Here is a 17,206-nt window from a genome sequence, read left to right on the forward strand (position 1 = left end):
GAGCGGTTTTAGGTGAGAACAGATTACAAAAAGACTGCCTCGTTACCTGGTGACGAACGTCTGGTTTTCTGCTACTCCGCAGGTCTGAGCCGTATCTTGAAGGCCCGAGGAGAGATGATCAAAAACCGCACAGTGGACTGGGCCCTGGGGGAGTATATGGCCTTTGGCTCACTGCTCAAAGAGGGCATCCATGTTCGCCTCAGTGGCCAGGATGTGGAGAGAGGCACCTTCAGGTGAGGAGAAGGGGGGAAAAGAGTCTCGATCTCAGACAAAACAATGGTTTCCATTTTTGAGTGTGTAATCTTGGCTTGTGTCAAACGGGCCTTTTTATAGTGCACTACTTAATTTTTTTGTACCTTGTACAGGGTGTCGTGCTGAGACCAAGGTCTCTTTCACAGATGAGCCCTATATACACATCAATATACACTATACACATACATTATTGACATCCCATACATGAAACGAAAAACACAATCATAGAGAACACACTCTTCAGTAAAAATGTCCCCAATCAGCTCTTTGATCTGCCCAAGAGGCACCAATTCATCAAACTTTAGAGAGCCTTGGAGATTACAAGTAAGGTGCAGAAAACCTGAAAGCAGATTTACCTAACTCCGTGGAGATCGAAGGGATCTACAGAGTTAGCCATCCCTGAGACCGGGTCTGGTATCGTACATTTTAAGTTAGCAATGAAGTAAGGTACGGCGGAAGTTTCTGCAGGAGGGCTTTATAAACAAAAAGAGTACAATGCATTGACCTATGAGACTTGAAAGACGGCCAGCCTGCTTTCTAATACAGATTGCAGTTATGTGTACTTAACCTATCACATGTAATAAAGCATACTGCGCTGTGACAAACTGCGTCCAATGGCTTTAATACAGTGGCAGCTGCATTTAGAGGTCGACTAGAGGTCGACCGATTATGATTTTTCAACGCCGATACCGATAATTGGAGGACCAAAAAAGCCGATACCGATTAATCGGCAGACAATTACAACAATACTGAATGAAAACTTATTTTAACTTAATATAATACATCAATAAAATCAATTTAGCCTCAAATAAATAATGAAACATGTTCAATTTGGTTTAAATAATGCAAAAACAAAGTGTTGGAGAAGAAAGTAAAAGTGCAATATGTGCCATGTAAGAAAGCTAACGTTTAAGTTCCTTGCTCAGAACATGAGAACATATGAAAGCTGGTGGTTCCTTTTAACATGAGTCTTCAATATTCCCAGGTAAGAAGTTTTAGGTTGTAGTTATTATAGGAATTATAGGACTATTTCTCTCTATACGATTTGTATTTCATATACCTTTGACTATTGGATGATCTTATAGGCACTTTAGTATTGCCAGTGTAACAGTATAGCTTCCATCCCTCTCCTCGCAGCCACCCTCGAAGCAGCGTTACCCATGCAGAGCAAGGGGAACAACTACTCCAAGTCTCAGAGCGAGTGACGTTTGAAATGCTATTAGCGCGCACCCCGCTAACTAGCTAGTCATTTCACATCGGTTACACCAGCCTAATTTCGGGAGTTGATAGGCTTGAATTCATAAACAGCAGAGCTGCTGGCAAAACGCACGAAAGTGCTGTTTGAATGAATGCTTACGAGCGTGCTGGTGCCCACCATCGCTCAGTCAGACTGCTCTATCAAATCATAGACTTAATTATAACATAATTACACACAGAAATACGAGCCTTAGGTCATTAATATGGTCGAATCCGGAAACTATCATCTCAAAAACAAAACATTTATTCTTTCAGTGAAATACGGAACCGTTCCTTATTTTATATAATGGGTGGCATCCATCAGTGTAAATATTCCTGTTACATTGCACAACCTTCAATGTTATGTCATAATTACGTAAAATTCTGGCAAATTAGTTCGCAATGAGCCAGGCGGCCCAAAATGTTGCATATACCCTGACTCTGCGTGCAATGAACGCAAGAGAAGTGACACAATTTCACCTGGTTAATATTGCCTGCTAACCTGGATTTCTTTTAGCTAAATATGCAGGTTTAAAAATATATACTTCTGTGTATTGATTTTAAGAAAGGCATTGATGTTTATGGTTAGGTACACGTTGGAGCAATGACAGTCCTTTTTCGCGAATGCGCACTGCATCGATTATATACAACGCAGGACACACTAGATAAACTAGTAATATCATCAACCATGTGTAGTTATAACTAGTGATTATGATTGATTGATTGTTTTTTATAAGATAAGTTTAATGCTAGCTAGCAACTTACCTTGGCTTCTTACTGCATTCGCGTAACAGGCGGGCTCCTCGTGTGTAACGGTCGTCATAGTCGTTCTCCTCCTCAGACGAGGAGGAGCATGGATCGGACCAACACGCAGAGTGGGTAGTGCTCATGATAATTTATTAAATCGAAACTGAACACTAACATGAAACAAAATAACAAAATGAATACAACCGACAACAGTCCCGTGTGGCACGAATACAAACACGGAAACAAACACCCACAACACACACGTGAAACCCAGGCTGCCTAAGTATGATTCTCAATCAGGGACAACGATTGACAGCTGCCTCTGATTGAGAATCATACCCGGCCGAACACAAACATCCCAACATAGAAAATCACACATAGACAAACCCACCCAACTCACGCCCTGACCAACTAAATAAATACAAGACAAAAGAAAACAGGTCAGGAACGTGACATCGTGAGGCAGGTGGTTTGAGCGTTGGACTAGTTAACCGTTAAGGTTGCAAGATTGATTCCCTGAGCTGACAAGGTAAAAATCTGTCGTTCTGCCCCTGAACAAGGCAGTTAACCCAACGTTCCTAGGCCGTCATTGAAAATAAGAATGTGTTCTTAACTGACTTGCCTAGTTAAATAAAGGTGTAAAAACATTTTTTTTTATGAAAACTCGAAATCGGCCCTAATTAATCGGCCATTCCGATTAATCGGTCGACCTCTAATATAGATCCCTCAAACTCAACACTGCTTTTTTTTATTGTTCCACTCTAATCAGGGACTGATTTAGACCTGGACACCAGGTGTGTGCAATTAATTTTCAAGTAGAATAGAAAACCAGCAGGCTCCGGACATCATAGGGATTAATGAAAGGCATGACCTATTCCTATTATTGAACTCATCAAGATGCTTTTTGAGAGATGGCTTTTCGTCAATTCAGATACCCAGATATTTATAAGCGGGGACTCGGATCAATGAGGGCTCCATCCAAATAACATATGCATAAATCATCAGATACATTTTTGTGATTTGTAGAGTAACATATACACTGAAAAACAATATAAACGCAACATGTAAAGTGTTGATTTCATGAGCTGAAATAAAAGATCCCAGAAAGGTTCCATACGCCAAAAATGTTATTACTCTCAAATTTTGTGCACAAATTTGTTTACATCTCTGTTAGTGAGCATTTCTCCTTTTGCCAAGATAATTCATTCTTCTGACAAGCGTGGCATATCAAGAAGCTGATTAAATGGCATGATCATGAATTGACGTGTACGACAGCGTGTTCCAGTTCCTTCCAATATACAGCAACTTCGCACGGTCATTGAAGAGTGGGGCAACATTCCACAGGCCACAATCAACTGCCTGATCAACTCTATGCGAAGGAGATGTGTCGGGCTGCACGAGGCAAATAGTGGTCACACCAGATACTGGCTGGTTTTCTGATCTAGGCCCCTGCATTTTTTTTAAGCTACAGTATCTGTGACCAACAGATATACAGTTGAAGTCGGAAGTTTACATACACCTTAGCCAAATACAGTGGGGAGAACAAGTATTTGATACACTGCCGATTTTGCAGGTTTTCCTACTTACAAAGCGTGTAGAGGTCTGTAATTTTTATCATAGGTACACTTCAACTATGAGAGACGGAATCTAAAACAAAAATCCAGAAAATCACATTGTATGATTTTTAAGTAATTAATTTGCATTTTATTGCATGACATAAGTATTTGATACATCAGAAAAGCAGAACTTAATATTTGGTACAGAAACCTTTGTTTGCAATTACAGAGATCATACGTTTCCTGTAGTTCTTGACTAGGTTTGCACACACTGCAGCAGGGATTTTGGCCCACTCCTCCCTACAGATCTTCTCCAGATCCTTCAGGTTTCGGGGCTGTCGCTGGGCAATACGGAGTTTCAGCTCCCTCCAAAGATTTTCTATTGGGTTCAGGTCTGGAGACTGGCTAGGCCACTCCAGGACCTTGAGATGCTTCTTACGGAGCCACTCCTTAGTTGCCATGGCTGTGTGCTTCGTGTCGTTGTCATGCTGGAAGACCCAGCCACGACCCATCTTCAATGCTCTTACTGAGGGAAGGAGGTTGTTGGCCAAGATCTCGCGATACATGGCCCCATCCATCCTCCCCTCAATACGGTGCAGTCGTCCTGTCCCCTTTGCAGAAAAGCATTCCCAAAGAATGATGTTTCCACCTCCATGCTTCACGGTTGGGATGGTGAGTACGACCCTGCCTCACGCAGGAAGCGGCGCAGGTCCTAATCCAGGCACTTGTCATCTCCCGTCTGGATTACTGCAACTCGCTGTTGGCTGGGCTCCCTGCCTGTGCCATTAAACCCCTACAACTCATCCAGAACGCCGCAGCCCGTCTGGTGTTCAACTTTCCCAAGTTCTCTCACGTCACCCCGCTCCTCCGCTCTCTCCACTGGCTTCCAGTTGAAGCTCGCATCCGTTACAAGACCATGGTGCTTGCCTACGGAGCTGTGAGGGGAACGGCACCTCCGTACCTTCAGGCTCTGATCAGGCCCTACACCCAAACAAGGGCACTGCGTTCATCCACCTCTGGCCTGCTCGCCTCCCTACCTCTGAGGAAGTACAGTTCCCGCTCAGCCCAGTCAAAACTGTTCGCTGCTCTGGCACCCCAATGGTGGAACAAACTCCCTCACGACGCCAGGTCAGCGGAGTCAATCACCACCTTCCGGAGACACCTGAAACCCCACCTCTTTAAGGAATACCTAGGATAGGATAAAGTAATCCTTCTAACCCCCCCCCCCCCCTTAAAAGAGTTAGATGCACTATTGTAAAGTGGTTGTTCCACTGGATATCATAAGGTGAATGCACCAATTTGTAAGTCGCTCTGGATAAGAGCGTCTGCTAAATGACTTAAATGTAATGTAAATGTGTTCTTGGGGTTGTACTCATACTTCTTCTTCCTCCAAACACGGCGAGTGGAGTTAGACCAAAAAGCTATATTTTTGTCTCATCAGACCACATGACCTTCTCCCATTCCTCCTCTGGATCATCCAGATGGTCATTGGCAAACTTCAGACAGGCCTGGACATGCACTGGCTTAAGCAGGGGGACCTTGCGTGCGCTGCAGGATTTTAATCCATGACGGCGTAGTGTGTTACTAATGGTTTTCTTTGAGACTGTGGTCCCAGCTCTCTTCAGGTCATTTACCAGGTCCTGCCGTGTAGTTCTGGGCTGATCCCTCACCTTCCTCATGAGCATTGATGCCCCACGAGGTGAAATCTTGCATGGAGCCCCAGACCGAGGGTGATTGACCGTCATCTTGAACTTCTTCCATTTTCTAATAATTGCGCCAACAGTTGTTTCCTTCTCACCAAGCTGCTTGCCTATTGTCCTGTAGCCCATCCCAGCCTTGTGCAGGTCTACAATTTTATCCCTGATGTCCTTACACAGCTCTCTGGTCTTGGCCATTGTGGAGAGGTTGGAATCTGTTTGATTGAGTGTGTGGACAGGTGTCTTTTATACAGGTAACGAGTTCAAACAGGTGCAGTTAATACAGGTAATGAGTGGAGAACAGGAGGGCTTCTTAAAGAAAAACTAACAGGTCTGTGAGAGCCGGAATTCTTACTGGTTGGTAGGTGATCAAATACTTATGTCATGCAATAAAATGCAAATTAATTATTTAAAAATCATACAATGTGATTTTCTGGATTTTTGTTTTAGATTCCGTCTCTCACAGTTGAAGTGTACCTATGATAAAAATGACAGACCTCTACATGCTTTGTAAGTAGGAAAACCTGCAAAATCGGCAGTGTATCAAATACTTGTTCTCCCCACTGTACATTTAAACTCAGTTTTTCACTATTCCTGACATTTAATCCTAGTAAAAATTCCCTGTCTTCGGTCAGTTAGGATCACCACTTTATTTTAAGAATGTGAAATGTCAGGATAATAGTAGAGAATTATTTTTCAGCTTTTATTTATTTCATCACATACCCAGTGGGTCAGAAGTTTACATACAGTCAATAAGTATTTGATAGCATTGCCTTTAAATTGCTTAACTTGGGTCAAACGTTTTGGGTAGCCTTCCACAATAAATTGGGTGAATATTGGCCCATTCCTCCTGACAGAGCTGGTGTAACTGAGTCAGGTTTGTAGGCCTCCTTGCTCGCAAATACTTTTTCAGTCCTGCCCACAACTCTTCTATGGAATTGAGGTCAGGGCTTTGTGATGGCCACTCCAATACTTTGACTTTGTTGTCCTTAAGCCATTTTGCCACAACTTTGGATGTATGCTTGGGGTCATTGTCCATTTGGAAGACCCATTTGCGACCAAGCTTTAACTTCCTGATGTCTTGAGCTTCAATATATCTACATAATTTTCCTCCTCATGATGCCATCTATTTTGTGAAGTGCACCAGTCCCTCCTGCAGCAAAGCACCCCCACAACATGATGCTGCCACCCCCTGCTTCTTGTTTCGGATGGTGTTCTTCGGCTTGCAAGCATCCCCCTTTTTCCTCCAAGCATAACGATGGTCATTATGGCCAAATAGTTCTATTTTTGTTTCATCAGACCAGAGAACATTTCTCCAAAAAGTGCGATCTTTGTCCCCATGTGCAGTTGCAAACCATAGTCTGGCTTTAATGGCGGTTTTGGAACAGTAGCTTCTTCCTTGCTGAGCGGCCTTTCAGATTGTGTCTATAGGACTCGTTTCACTGTGGATATAGATACTTTTGAACCCGTTTCCTCAAGCATCTTCACAAGGTCCTTTGCTGTTTTTCTGGGATTGATTTGCACTTTTTGCACCAAATCTCTAGGAGACAGAACACGTCTCCTTCCTGAGCGGTATGACGGCTGTGCTGTCCCATGGTGTTTATACTTGCGTACTATTCTTTGTACAGATGAACGTGGTACCTTCAGGCGTTTGGCAATTGCTCCCAAGGATGAACCAGACTTGTGGAGGTCTACCATTTTTTTTCTGAGGTCTTGGCTGATTTCTTTTGATTTTCCAATGATGTCAAGCAAAGAGGCACTGAGTTGAAGGTAGGTCTTGAAATACATCCACATGTACACCTCCAATTGACTCAAATGATGTCAATTAGACTATCAGAAGCTTCTAAAGCCATGACATAATTTTCTGAAATTTTCCCAGCTGTTTAAAGGCACAGTCAACTTCTGACCCACTGGAATTGTGATTAAGTGAAATAATCTCTGTAAACAATTGTTGGAAAAATTACTCGTGTCATGCACAAAGTAAATGTCTTAACCGACTTGCCAAAACTATAGTTTGTTAACAAGACATTTGTGGAGTGGTTGAAAATGGAGTTTTAATGACTCCAACCTAAGTGTATGTAAACTTCCAACTTCAACTGTACATCTAATTATTAATTGCCTGAAGCGCTGGCAATCAGCTACCAAGTCAGTTTTTCTATCCTTGGCCCAGGCCTGATTTCTCATCATAATGACATCTGAAAGTTCTATAGAGAACCAAGGATCAATCTTTATTTTTTTATTTGTTTTAACTAAGGTGTTTAAAGGGGCATTTTTTTGTCTGCCAGAAATTAAAAATTAAAAATGAATAGATGAGAAGTTCTAGAGCCAATTCAGAGTCCGGCATAATAAAGGCAAGTGCGGAGCAATCCATATGAAGAAATGTCTGGTCAAAAGAAGTGCACTATAAAGGGAATAGGGTGCCGTTTGGGATTTGCAGATCTTGTCCCTCATTGTCCTTGTTGGTGTGTTTCCCTCCTTGCCAGTCATCGTCACCATGTGCTGCACGATCAGAACGTGGACAAGAGGGTCTGCATCCCCATGAACCACGTGGCCCCCAACCAGGCCCCCTACACCGTCTGCAACAGCTCCCTGTCGGAGTACGGTGTGCTGGGTCAGTCTCGGTCTCTCTCTCTGTCTGTCTCTGTGTGTCTGTCTCGGTCTCTGTGTCTCGATCTCTGTGTGTCTGTCTCGGTCTCTGTGTGTCTGTCTCGGTCTCTGTGTGTCTGTCTCGGTCTCTGTGTGTCTGTCTCGGTCTCTGTGTGTCTGCCTCGGTCTCTGTGTGTCTGTCTCTGTCTCTGTGTGTCTGTCTCGGTCTCTGTGTGTCTGTCTCGGTCTCTGTGTGTCTGTCTCGGTCTCTGTGTGTCTGTCTCGGTCTCTGTGTGTCTGTCTCGGTCTCTGTGTGTCTGTCTCGGTCTCTGTGTGTCTGTCTCGGTCTCTGTGTGTCTGTCTCTGTCTCTGTGTGTCTGTCTCGGTCTCTGTGTGTCTGTCTCTGTCTCTGTGTGTCTGTCTCTGTCTCTGTGTGTCTGTCTCTGTGTGTCTGTCTCTGTCTGTGTGTGTCTGTCTCGGTCTCTGTCTGTGTGTGTGTCTCGGTCTCTGTCTGTGTGTGTGTCTCGGTCTCTGTCTGTGTGTCTTTCTCGGTCTCTGTTTGTGTGTGTGTCTTGGTCTCTGTCTGTGTGTGTGTCTCGGTCTCTGTCTGTGTGTGTGTCTCGGTCTCTGTCTGTGTGTCTCAGTCTCGGTCTCTGTCTGTGTGTCTCGGTCTCTGTCTGTGTGTCTCGGTCTCTGTCTGTGTGTCTCGGTCTCGGTCTCTGTCTGTGTGTCTCGGTCTCTGTCTGGGTGTCTCGGTCTCTGTCTGTGTGTCTCTGTCTCGGTATCGGTCTCTGTCTCGGTCTCTGTGTGTCTGGGTCTCGGTCTCTGTGTGTGTGGGTCTCGGTCTCGGTCTCGGTCTGGGTCTCTGTGTGTCTCGGTCTCTGTGTGTCTCGGTCTCTGTGTGTTTGGGTCTTGGTCTCTGTGTGTCTGGGTCTCGGTCTCTGTTTGTGTGTGTGTCTCGGTCTCTGTGTGTCTGGGTCTCGGTCTCTGTGTGTCTGGGTCTCGGTCTCTGTGTGTCTGGGTCTCGGTCTCTGTGTGTGTCTCGGTCTCTCTCTCTCTCTCTGTGTGTCTATCTGTCTGTGTCTCTCTCTCTCTCTCTGTGTCTGTCTCTCTCTCTCTCTGTGTCTGTCTGTATCTTTCTCGCACACACTGTCGTGACTTAACATTAATCTGAAGACTGTTATTTATCTAATCAACTGACTATGTTTAATTGTTACCCGATTTTAAATTAATCGTGATGGATCTGGGGTACCACGAGAGCGGTTCTTTAAAGAGTTACAATCTCCCGAATTAAACTGTAAATGTTTATAAACAGTCAACTTATTAATCATAACCTAATATCATATAATTCTGAACAGTCGTAACCTCCTTGCATCTGCAAAAACCTGAGCCTTACTTATGATTCAGTACTACACAAATTGGTTTAATTATTTATTTACTAGATAGTAAATGGTAACACAGGATAAACATACACACTTAATATGTTAAAAACAGGTCCCTAGCAGACTGTCAACAATATGGCTGCTTGTTACAAAAGACATGGAGATGGCGTGAGAGAGAACGGGACAGAGTAACTTAACGCTGGTACATTTAGAAACTACTCTGTTTTAGTACTCTTATACTTTGCACACGAACCACCGGACGCTTGCACGTGAATGTATTTACGCGCAATTCCTTGGTTCGCCGTGTATCTCTCGGAACCGGGCCGCCTTAGAAAGGGGGTTGGGCCTTTTCACGGCACGCTTGTAAGACTCTGATTGTCCCAAAATGGTTCCACAAGTCTTCTACTGTTGTTCTCCTCTGCAGTTGTCCAGTAACCGGTGACTTGTCGTGTAGTCCTGAACAGAACTACAGAGTTGATTCTCCTTCCATTCACTCTGGAAGATGCCTTTTTGAAGATAGGCTAGCCAGCCGTGTCGATGGTTCGCAGTAGGGTGATGAGATGGTTTGAGCAGAGTAATAGAATGGTCCCACTTAAATTCACTTTTCTAGATACTGAGGACAGCTAATCAGCCGTACCAGTGATGGTCCGGGAGTTGAGTTTATCGTCTCTACCTCGCGTTGAGATTGAGTTCAGACCACAGACCTGCAGCTCTACGTCTCTCTGGTCTGATATGTTCATTCTTAACCCATTCTTTTATACAGTTTGTTAGGAGGCGGTTCCGTCCGGATGACACGCTCTGACCTCACTACTTACTGGGCACAGTTATAGAAACACTTTTCTCTTATAGTTTCTCAAATCACATCCCTCTCAACAAAAACACATTCTTTTCATATTTCATACACAACACATAGGATGGAAACTTCGTACTTGTAGTGGGTACACTTTCCAGGTTACAGTATTTCCTTTTATAGTATTTTTAAAGACATCACAAAATAACAAACCAAAACGACTTCACTGTTCTTTGGGGTGGAAGGTAGCCTAGTGGTTAGAGCGTTGGGCCAGTAACCGAAAGTTTGCTAGATCTTTAGATCGCCTCTGACCATTCCCCACGTTCTATGTTAGAAACATTGTTCCAGTAGTTGCCCTTGAACGTGTTAGTTTTGGTGGGAAAAAAACTCCTGAAACAAAGGCACATTCCTTTGGTGAATTTGGAGAGGGAGAGATGAATGTTCTGTCCTTGATTTACAACAGGGTGTGAGTTTTTAACCCCCACCAGTTCCTTCCTCTACCCCTCTGTGGGTGAGAGGGGGTCTGGTTGAAGTCATTCATTGCAAACCTGATCTGACCTATTTGAATCCTCATAGGACAGTCATGACACCACACTGACACACACAGTATCCTCCCTCACATACTCACTCACTCACTCACTCGCATTTAGTGTGAAACTACAATTGGAGAAACTGGAATACACAGGAATGCTCATTCAAATAACCGCTTACTACTGTCTCCACCGCTACTAATTGGGGACTCACACTTCGTGAGATAATCAGCGACCAGTCCTTTTCAATGAACGTAGATGCACAGCAGCAGCCAACATTCAACAATTCAAATTTCAGTGACGCGACAGCCAATTGGGAAAGGGCAGCTCTTGCCATTGGCTATAACAACTGCCGTCATGCATTCTGTTTGAATGATACACCCACCAGAAGAGATCTCAACGACTTGCTCATTGATTATCATCTCGGCAAGTGTGCATCGTCCAGAGTTATGAACCTCTCTTACTCTCTCTCAGTTGCATTCTCTTTCCTTTTCTCCCTGTCTGTGTTGTTAGGTTTCGAGCTGGGCTTTGCCATGGCCAGTCCCAATGCCCTGGTGCTGTGGGAGGCTCAGTTCGGAGACTTCCACAACACAGCCCAGTGCATCATCGACCAGTTCATCTGCCCCGGCCAGGCCAAGTGGGTCCGCCAGAACGGCATCGTCCTGCTGCTGCCCCACGGCATGGAGGGCATGGTGAGTCCTCCAGAGCGCCAATTGGAGGGAGGAGATGGAGTGTCAATTGTTCATAATCATTAATTTACCCTTTTACACATTTACACAATCATTAATTTACAATGACTTATCAATTACCCAAAACCAGCTCAATTAATCCCTACCATTGTGAAAATGAGTCGTCATAATGCTGCATAAAATGTACATTATCCTAGGGGCGTTGGCAGACACAATGTAAGTAACTTAATTTCCAGAATACCTCTGTTAATCCTACAGCTATTGGATGCAGTAATCATGAGCCTATGAATCAGAGTTACTGTTAGCACTGAGGCGGTGTGCCCTAGTAGGAAGACCCCATTGTGTAGCTCACCCTGGACTGTGAAGTCTACTTCTGATAAGTTTCCCAGTAAAGAATTAAGACTTTAAGTGCTAACAGTCAGTATCTGGATAATATGTGTGAAATGCTTGATAATGTATGTGATATCAACAGAGAAGTACACTGCTCAAAAAAATAAAGGGAACACTAAAATAACACATCCTAGATCTGAATGAATGAAATATTCTTATTAAATACTTTTTTCTTTACATCGTTGAATGTGCTGACAACAAAATCACACAAAAATTATCAATGGAAATCAAATTTATCAACCCATGGAGGTCTGGATTTGGAGTCACACTCAAAATTAAAGTGGAAAACCACACTACAGGCTGACCCAACTTTGATGTAATGTCCTTAAAACAAGTCAAAATGAGGCTCAGTAGTGTGTGTGGCCTCCACGTGCCTGTATGACCTCCCTACAACGCCTGGGCATGCTCCTGATGAGGTGGCGGATGGTCTCCTGAGGGATCTCCTCCCAGACCTGGACTAAAGCATCCGCCAACTCCTGGACAGTCTGTGGTGCAACGTGGCGTTGGTGGATGGAGCGAGACATGATGTCCCAGATGTGCTCAATTGGATTCAGGTCTGGGGAACGGGCGGGCCAGTCCATAGCATCAATGCCTTCCTCTTGCAGGAACTGCTGACACACTCCAGCCACATGAGGTCTAGCATTGTCTTGCATTAGGAGGAACCCAGGGCCAACCGCACCAGCATTTGGTCTCACAAGGGGTCTGAGGATCTCATCTCGGTACCTAATGGCAGTCAGGCTACCTCTGGCGAGCACATGGAGGGCTGTGCGGCCCCCCAAAGAAATGCCACCTGTGGACGTCGGGCCCTCATACCACCCTCATGGAGTCTGTTTCTGACCGTTTGAGCAGACACATGCACATTTGTGGCCTGCTGGAGGTCATTTTGCAGGGCTCTGGCAGTGCTCCTCCTGCTCCTCCTTGCACAAAGGCGGAGGTAGCGGTCCTGCTGCTGGGTTGTTGCCCTCCTACGGCCTCCTCCACGTCTCCTGATGTACTGGCCTGTCTCCTGGTAGCGTCTCCATGCTCTGGACACTACGCTGACAGACACAGCAAACCTTCTTGCCCCAGCTCGCATTGATGTGCTCTCCTGGATGAGCTGCACTACCTGAGCCACTTGTGTGGGTTGTAGACTCCGTCTCATGCTACCACTAGAGTGAAAGCACCGGCAGCATTCAAAAGTGACCAAAACATCAGCCAGGAAGCATAGGAACTGAGAAGTGGTCTGTGGTCACCACCTGCAGAACCACTCCTTTATTGGGGGTGTCTTGCTAATTGCCTATAATTTCCACCTTTTGTCTATTCCATTTGCACAACAGCATGTGAAATTTATTGTCAATCAGTGTTGCTTCCTAAGTGGACAGTTTGATTTCACAGAAGTGTGATTGACTTGGAGTTACATTGTGTTGTTTAAGTGTTCCCTTCATTTTTTTGAGCAGTGTATATTTTCTGGGTGATTTAAATATTAACTTGCTCTCATCAAGCTGCCCACTCAAGAAAAAGCTTCAAACTGTAACCAGTGCCTGCAACCTGGATCAGGTTGTCAGTCAACCTTCCAGGGTAGTTACAAACAGCACACAAATGAAATCATCATGTATTGATCACGTTTTTACTAATGCCGCAGTTATTTGCTTTAAAGCAGTATCCAAATCCATAGGATGTAGTGATCACAATATAATAGACTTATCTAGGAAAACCAAAGTTCCAAAGGCTGGGCCTAATATAGTGTAAGAGGTCATACAAGAAGTTTTGTAGTGATTCATATGTTGATTTAAAGAATATTTGCTGGTCTGTGGTGTGTAATGAGGAGCAACCAGACGCTGCACTTGACACATTTGAAATAGCTTACTCCAGTTCTAATAAGCCCGCACCCATTAAGAAAATGACTGTAAAAACTGTTAAATCCCCTTTGATTGATGAGGAATTTAAAAATTGTGATGAGGCAAAATAAATGGCAAATCGGTCTGGTTGTACAACCGATTGTCACGTTCCTGACCTGTTTTATGTTATTTTTGTATGTGTTTAGTTGGTCAGGGCGTGAGTTGGGGTGGGCATTCTATGTTTTGTGTTTCTATGTTTAGGTCACTTGTAATTAGCCTTATATGGTTCTCAATCAGAGACAGGTGTTTGACGTTTTCCTCTGATTGAGAACCATATATAGGTTGGCTGTTCACACTGTTTGTTTGGGGGTGAATGTCTTCCGTGTCTGTGTCTGCGCACCACACGGGACTGTTTCGGTTGTTCGTTCGTTTGATGTAGTCTGTTCCTGTTCGTGAGTTCTTCGTGTAGTTATGTAAGTTCCATGTTCAGGTCTGTCTACGTCGTTTTGTTATTTTGTAATTTTCCAAGTGTTTTTCGTGTTCGTCTTCGTCTCTAAATAAATTTCAATATGTCATCACACCTCTCTGCATTTTGGTCGAATCCTTGCTCCTCCTCTTCGGATGAAGAGGAGGAGGAGAACCGTTACACCGATTGGCAAACGTACAGCAAATTAAGAAATCATGTGACTAAGCGAAATCAAAAGAAACTATACTTTGAAACAAATATACATTATATAAAGAATGATATTAAAAAGCTTTGGAGCACCTTAAATGACATTTGGGTGGGAAAAGCCAACTCGGCTCCATCATTCATTGAATCAGATGGCTCATTTATCACAAAACCCACTGATATTTAATTACTTTTTCATTGGCAAGATAAACATGCCAGCAACAAACGCTGACACTACACATCCAAGTATATCTGACCAAATTATGAAAGACAATAATTGTACTTTTGAATTCTGTAAAGCCAGTGTGGAGGAGGTGAAAAAATGATTGTTGTCTATCAACAATGACAAGCCACCAGGGTCTGACAATCTGGATGGAAAATGACTGAGGATAATAGTGGACGATATTGCCACATCTTCAAATTAAGCCTACTAGAAAGTATGTGCCTTCAGGCCTGGAGGAAAGCTACAGTTATTCCACTACCCAAGAAGAGTAAAGCCCCCTTTACTGGCTCAAATAGCCGACCAATCAGCCTGTTACCAAACCGTAGTTAACTTCTGGAAAAAATGGTGTTTGACCAGACAATGCTATTTCACAGTAAACAAATTGACAACAGACTTTCAGCACGCAAAGAGAGAAGGACACTCAACAAGCACAGCACTTACACAAATGACTGATGATTGGCTGAGCGAAATTGATGATAAAATGATTGTGGGGGCTGTCTTGTTAGACTTCAGTGGGTGAACGCAGAGGGTGTGCTTTAATGGAAGTCTCAAACATAATTCAGGTAGAATCAGGAATTTCCCAGGGTAGCTGTTTAGGCCCATTAAGAGCTGCAGTTTAAGAATGGGGAGCAAGGAATAAGTTAGTCCTAAATATTTCAAAAACTTAAAGCATTGTATTTGGGACAAATCATTCCCTAAACCCTAAAGCTCAACTACGTCTCGTAATGAATAATGTGGAAATTGAGCAAGTTGACTAAACTGCTTGGAGTTACTCTGGATTGTATACGGTCATAGTCAAAACATATTAATACAACAGTAGCTAAGATGCGGAGAAGTCTGTCCATAATAAAGTGCTGCTCTGACTTCTTAACAACACTATCACTAAGGCAGGTCCTACAGGCCCTGGTTTTGTCGCACCTGGACTACTGTTCAGTTGTGTGGTGAGGTGCGACAAAGAGGGACTTGAGAAAATTGCAGTTGGCTCAGAACAGGGCAGCACGGCTGGCCCTTAAAAGTACACGGAGAGCTAACATGCATGTCAATCGTTCATGGATCAAAGTGGAAGCGAGATTGACTTCCTCATTACTTATTTTTGTAAGAGTTGTTGACAAGCTGAAGGTACCGAGCTGTCTGTTTAAAACACTGGCACACAGCTTGGACACCCATGCATACCCCACAAGACATGCCACAAGAGGTCTCTTCACAGTCCACAAGTCCAGAACAGACTATGGGAGGCGCACAGTACTACATAGAGCCATGACTACATGGATCTCTATTCCACATCAGGTAACTGATGCAATCAGTAGAATCAGATTTAAAAAGCAGATAAAAATACACCTTATGGAACAGCAGGGTCTGTGAAGTAACACAAACATAGGCACAAACACATGCATACACACACATGATAACATGCTGTCGTGGCAATTTCCTGTATTACCAAATGAGGAGAATTACAAACCACACACCAGTCAGAGTTATACTTAAACTTCATCTTTAATAATATGAGCTTTACAATAGCCCTTTGACTCTCAGATCAATTCAGTGTCTATAATGAATTCTGAGAGTCCCTACATAAGAATACAAATATATTTTATAGCCAAGATACACCCCTCTCAACTTACATGACGAACCACAGATCTTAGGAAAAGTTCACAAAGGGCCTTTTACTTGAGAGAGGAATATCCCATAGCCAGATAGCATTCGCTATAAATTATCGTTCAGTTTGGTCTCTAAGACGAGGTTCTAATCTCGTTCCTGGTACTTCATAGTACAAAAACATTACCTCATCCAAGGCATAACTCAATTGTCAACTCTAGATACTCCCATCTCAAGTCAACCCCCTCTTGACCCCACTCCTGGACAAGCTCACTGAGGGGAGTGACTTGCGCACAGACATTGTAGAGACAAGTAATTGGTTCCCCCTTAATCACGCCATCCCTTCACATGGTTTAACAGATACATTGACATATGAAGACAATGTTCCATCCTGTCCTCTTCCCTTTCTGATATTCTGCATAGCACCAGAGACATGTAAAAGACAAGCCTGACCTCTCCCCTCTCTGGGCCCCAAGTGACTGAGCCCTGTTTGAGAAGGGAAAAGTGCAACTGTCAACACTATAGTCCAAAGGGATACATTCTAATAAAAAGTATATCACATAAGAATATTATGCAGATATGACATCTTAATTACTTATGTTACCCAACTAATTCTGATTCATCCACCACAATGGATTTTGTGTTGTAAATATGTGATAGTGGAGTATGGGCCTGAGGGCACATGTTTTTAAAATTGTATCACTTCCTTAATTCTGCCTGACTGGGGATCCATAATAAATACAAATACACTATATGCTTTTGGGTAAAGTATATCTACTTGACAATAAAGTTAGTTACACGATTATACAGTGACTGTGCCAGCCCTTCTGACCTCCTTTCTCTTCTCTCCACAGGGCCCAGAACACTCCTCTGCTCGTCCAGAGAGGTTCCTCCAGATGTGCAACGATGATCCTGACATGCTCCCAGTGGGTCCATCCCTGTCTCCTAATCATTCTGCACTGCCTCTTGTATCCAAAATACCACTCACTTTCATTTACTCGTTCATGCCTGACATAGCTAGACATTTTCTTCCAAACAGATTCTA

At 43.6% G+C, this 17,206-nt stretch overlaps 1 protein-coding gene across 6 annotated transcripts in view; it reads left to right on the forward strand.

Moving 5' to 3' along the window:
• The window catches only part of LOC139545814 (2-oxoglutarate dehydrogenase complex component E1), a 115,638-nt gene that overhangs the window by 93,586 nt on the left and 4,846 nt on the right, over positions 1–17,206 (forward strand). For all 6 annotated transcript variants that reach the window (XM_071354029.1, XM_071354025.1, XM_071354028.1 and 3 more), the window contains 4 exons: positions 83–233; positions 7,972–8,099; positions 11,290–11,468; positions 17,016–17,087. In XM_071354029.1, the coding sequence (XP_071210130.1) occupies positions 83–233; positions 7,972–8,099; positions 11,290–11,468; positions 17,016–17,087 (530 nt within the window). The remainder of the gene's footprint in view (positions 1–82; positions 234–7,971; positions 8,100–11,289; positions 11,469–17,015; positions 17,088–17,206) is intronic.

The sequence above is a fragment of the Salvelinus alpinus genome, chromosome 19, assembly GCF_045679555.1.
Source record: "Salvelinus alpinus chromosome 19, SLU_Salpinus.1, whole genome shotgun sequence".
NCBI classification, from domain to species: Eukaryota; Metazoa; Chordata; class Actinopteri; order Salmoniformes; family Salmonidae; genus Salvelinus; species Salvelinus alpinus.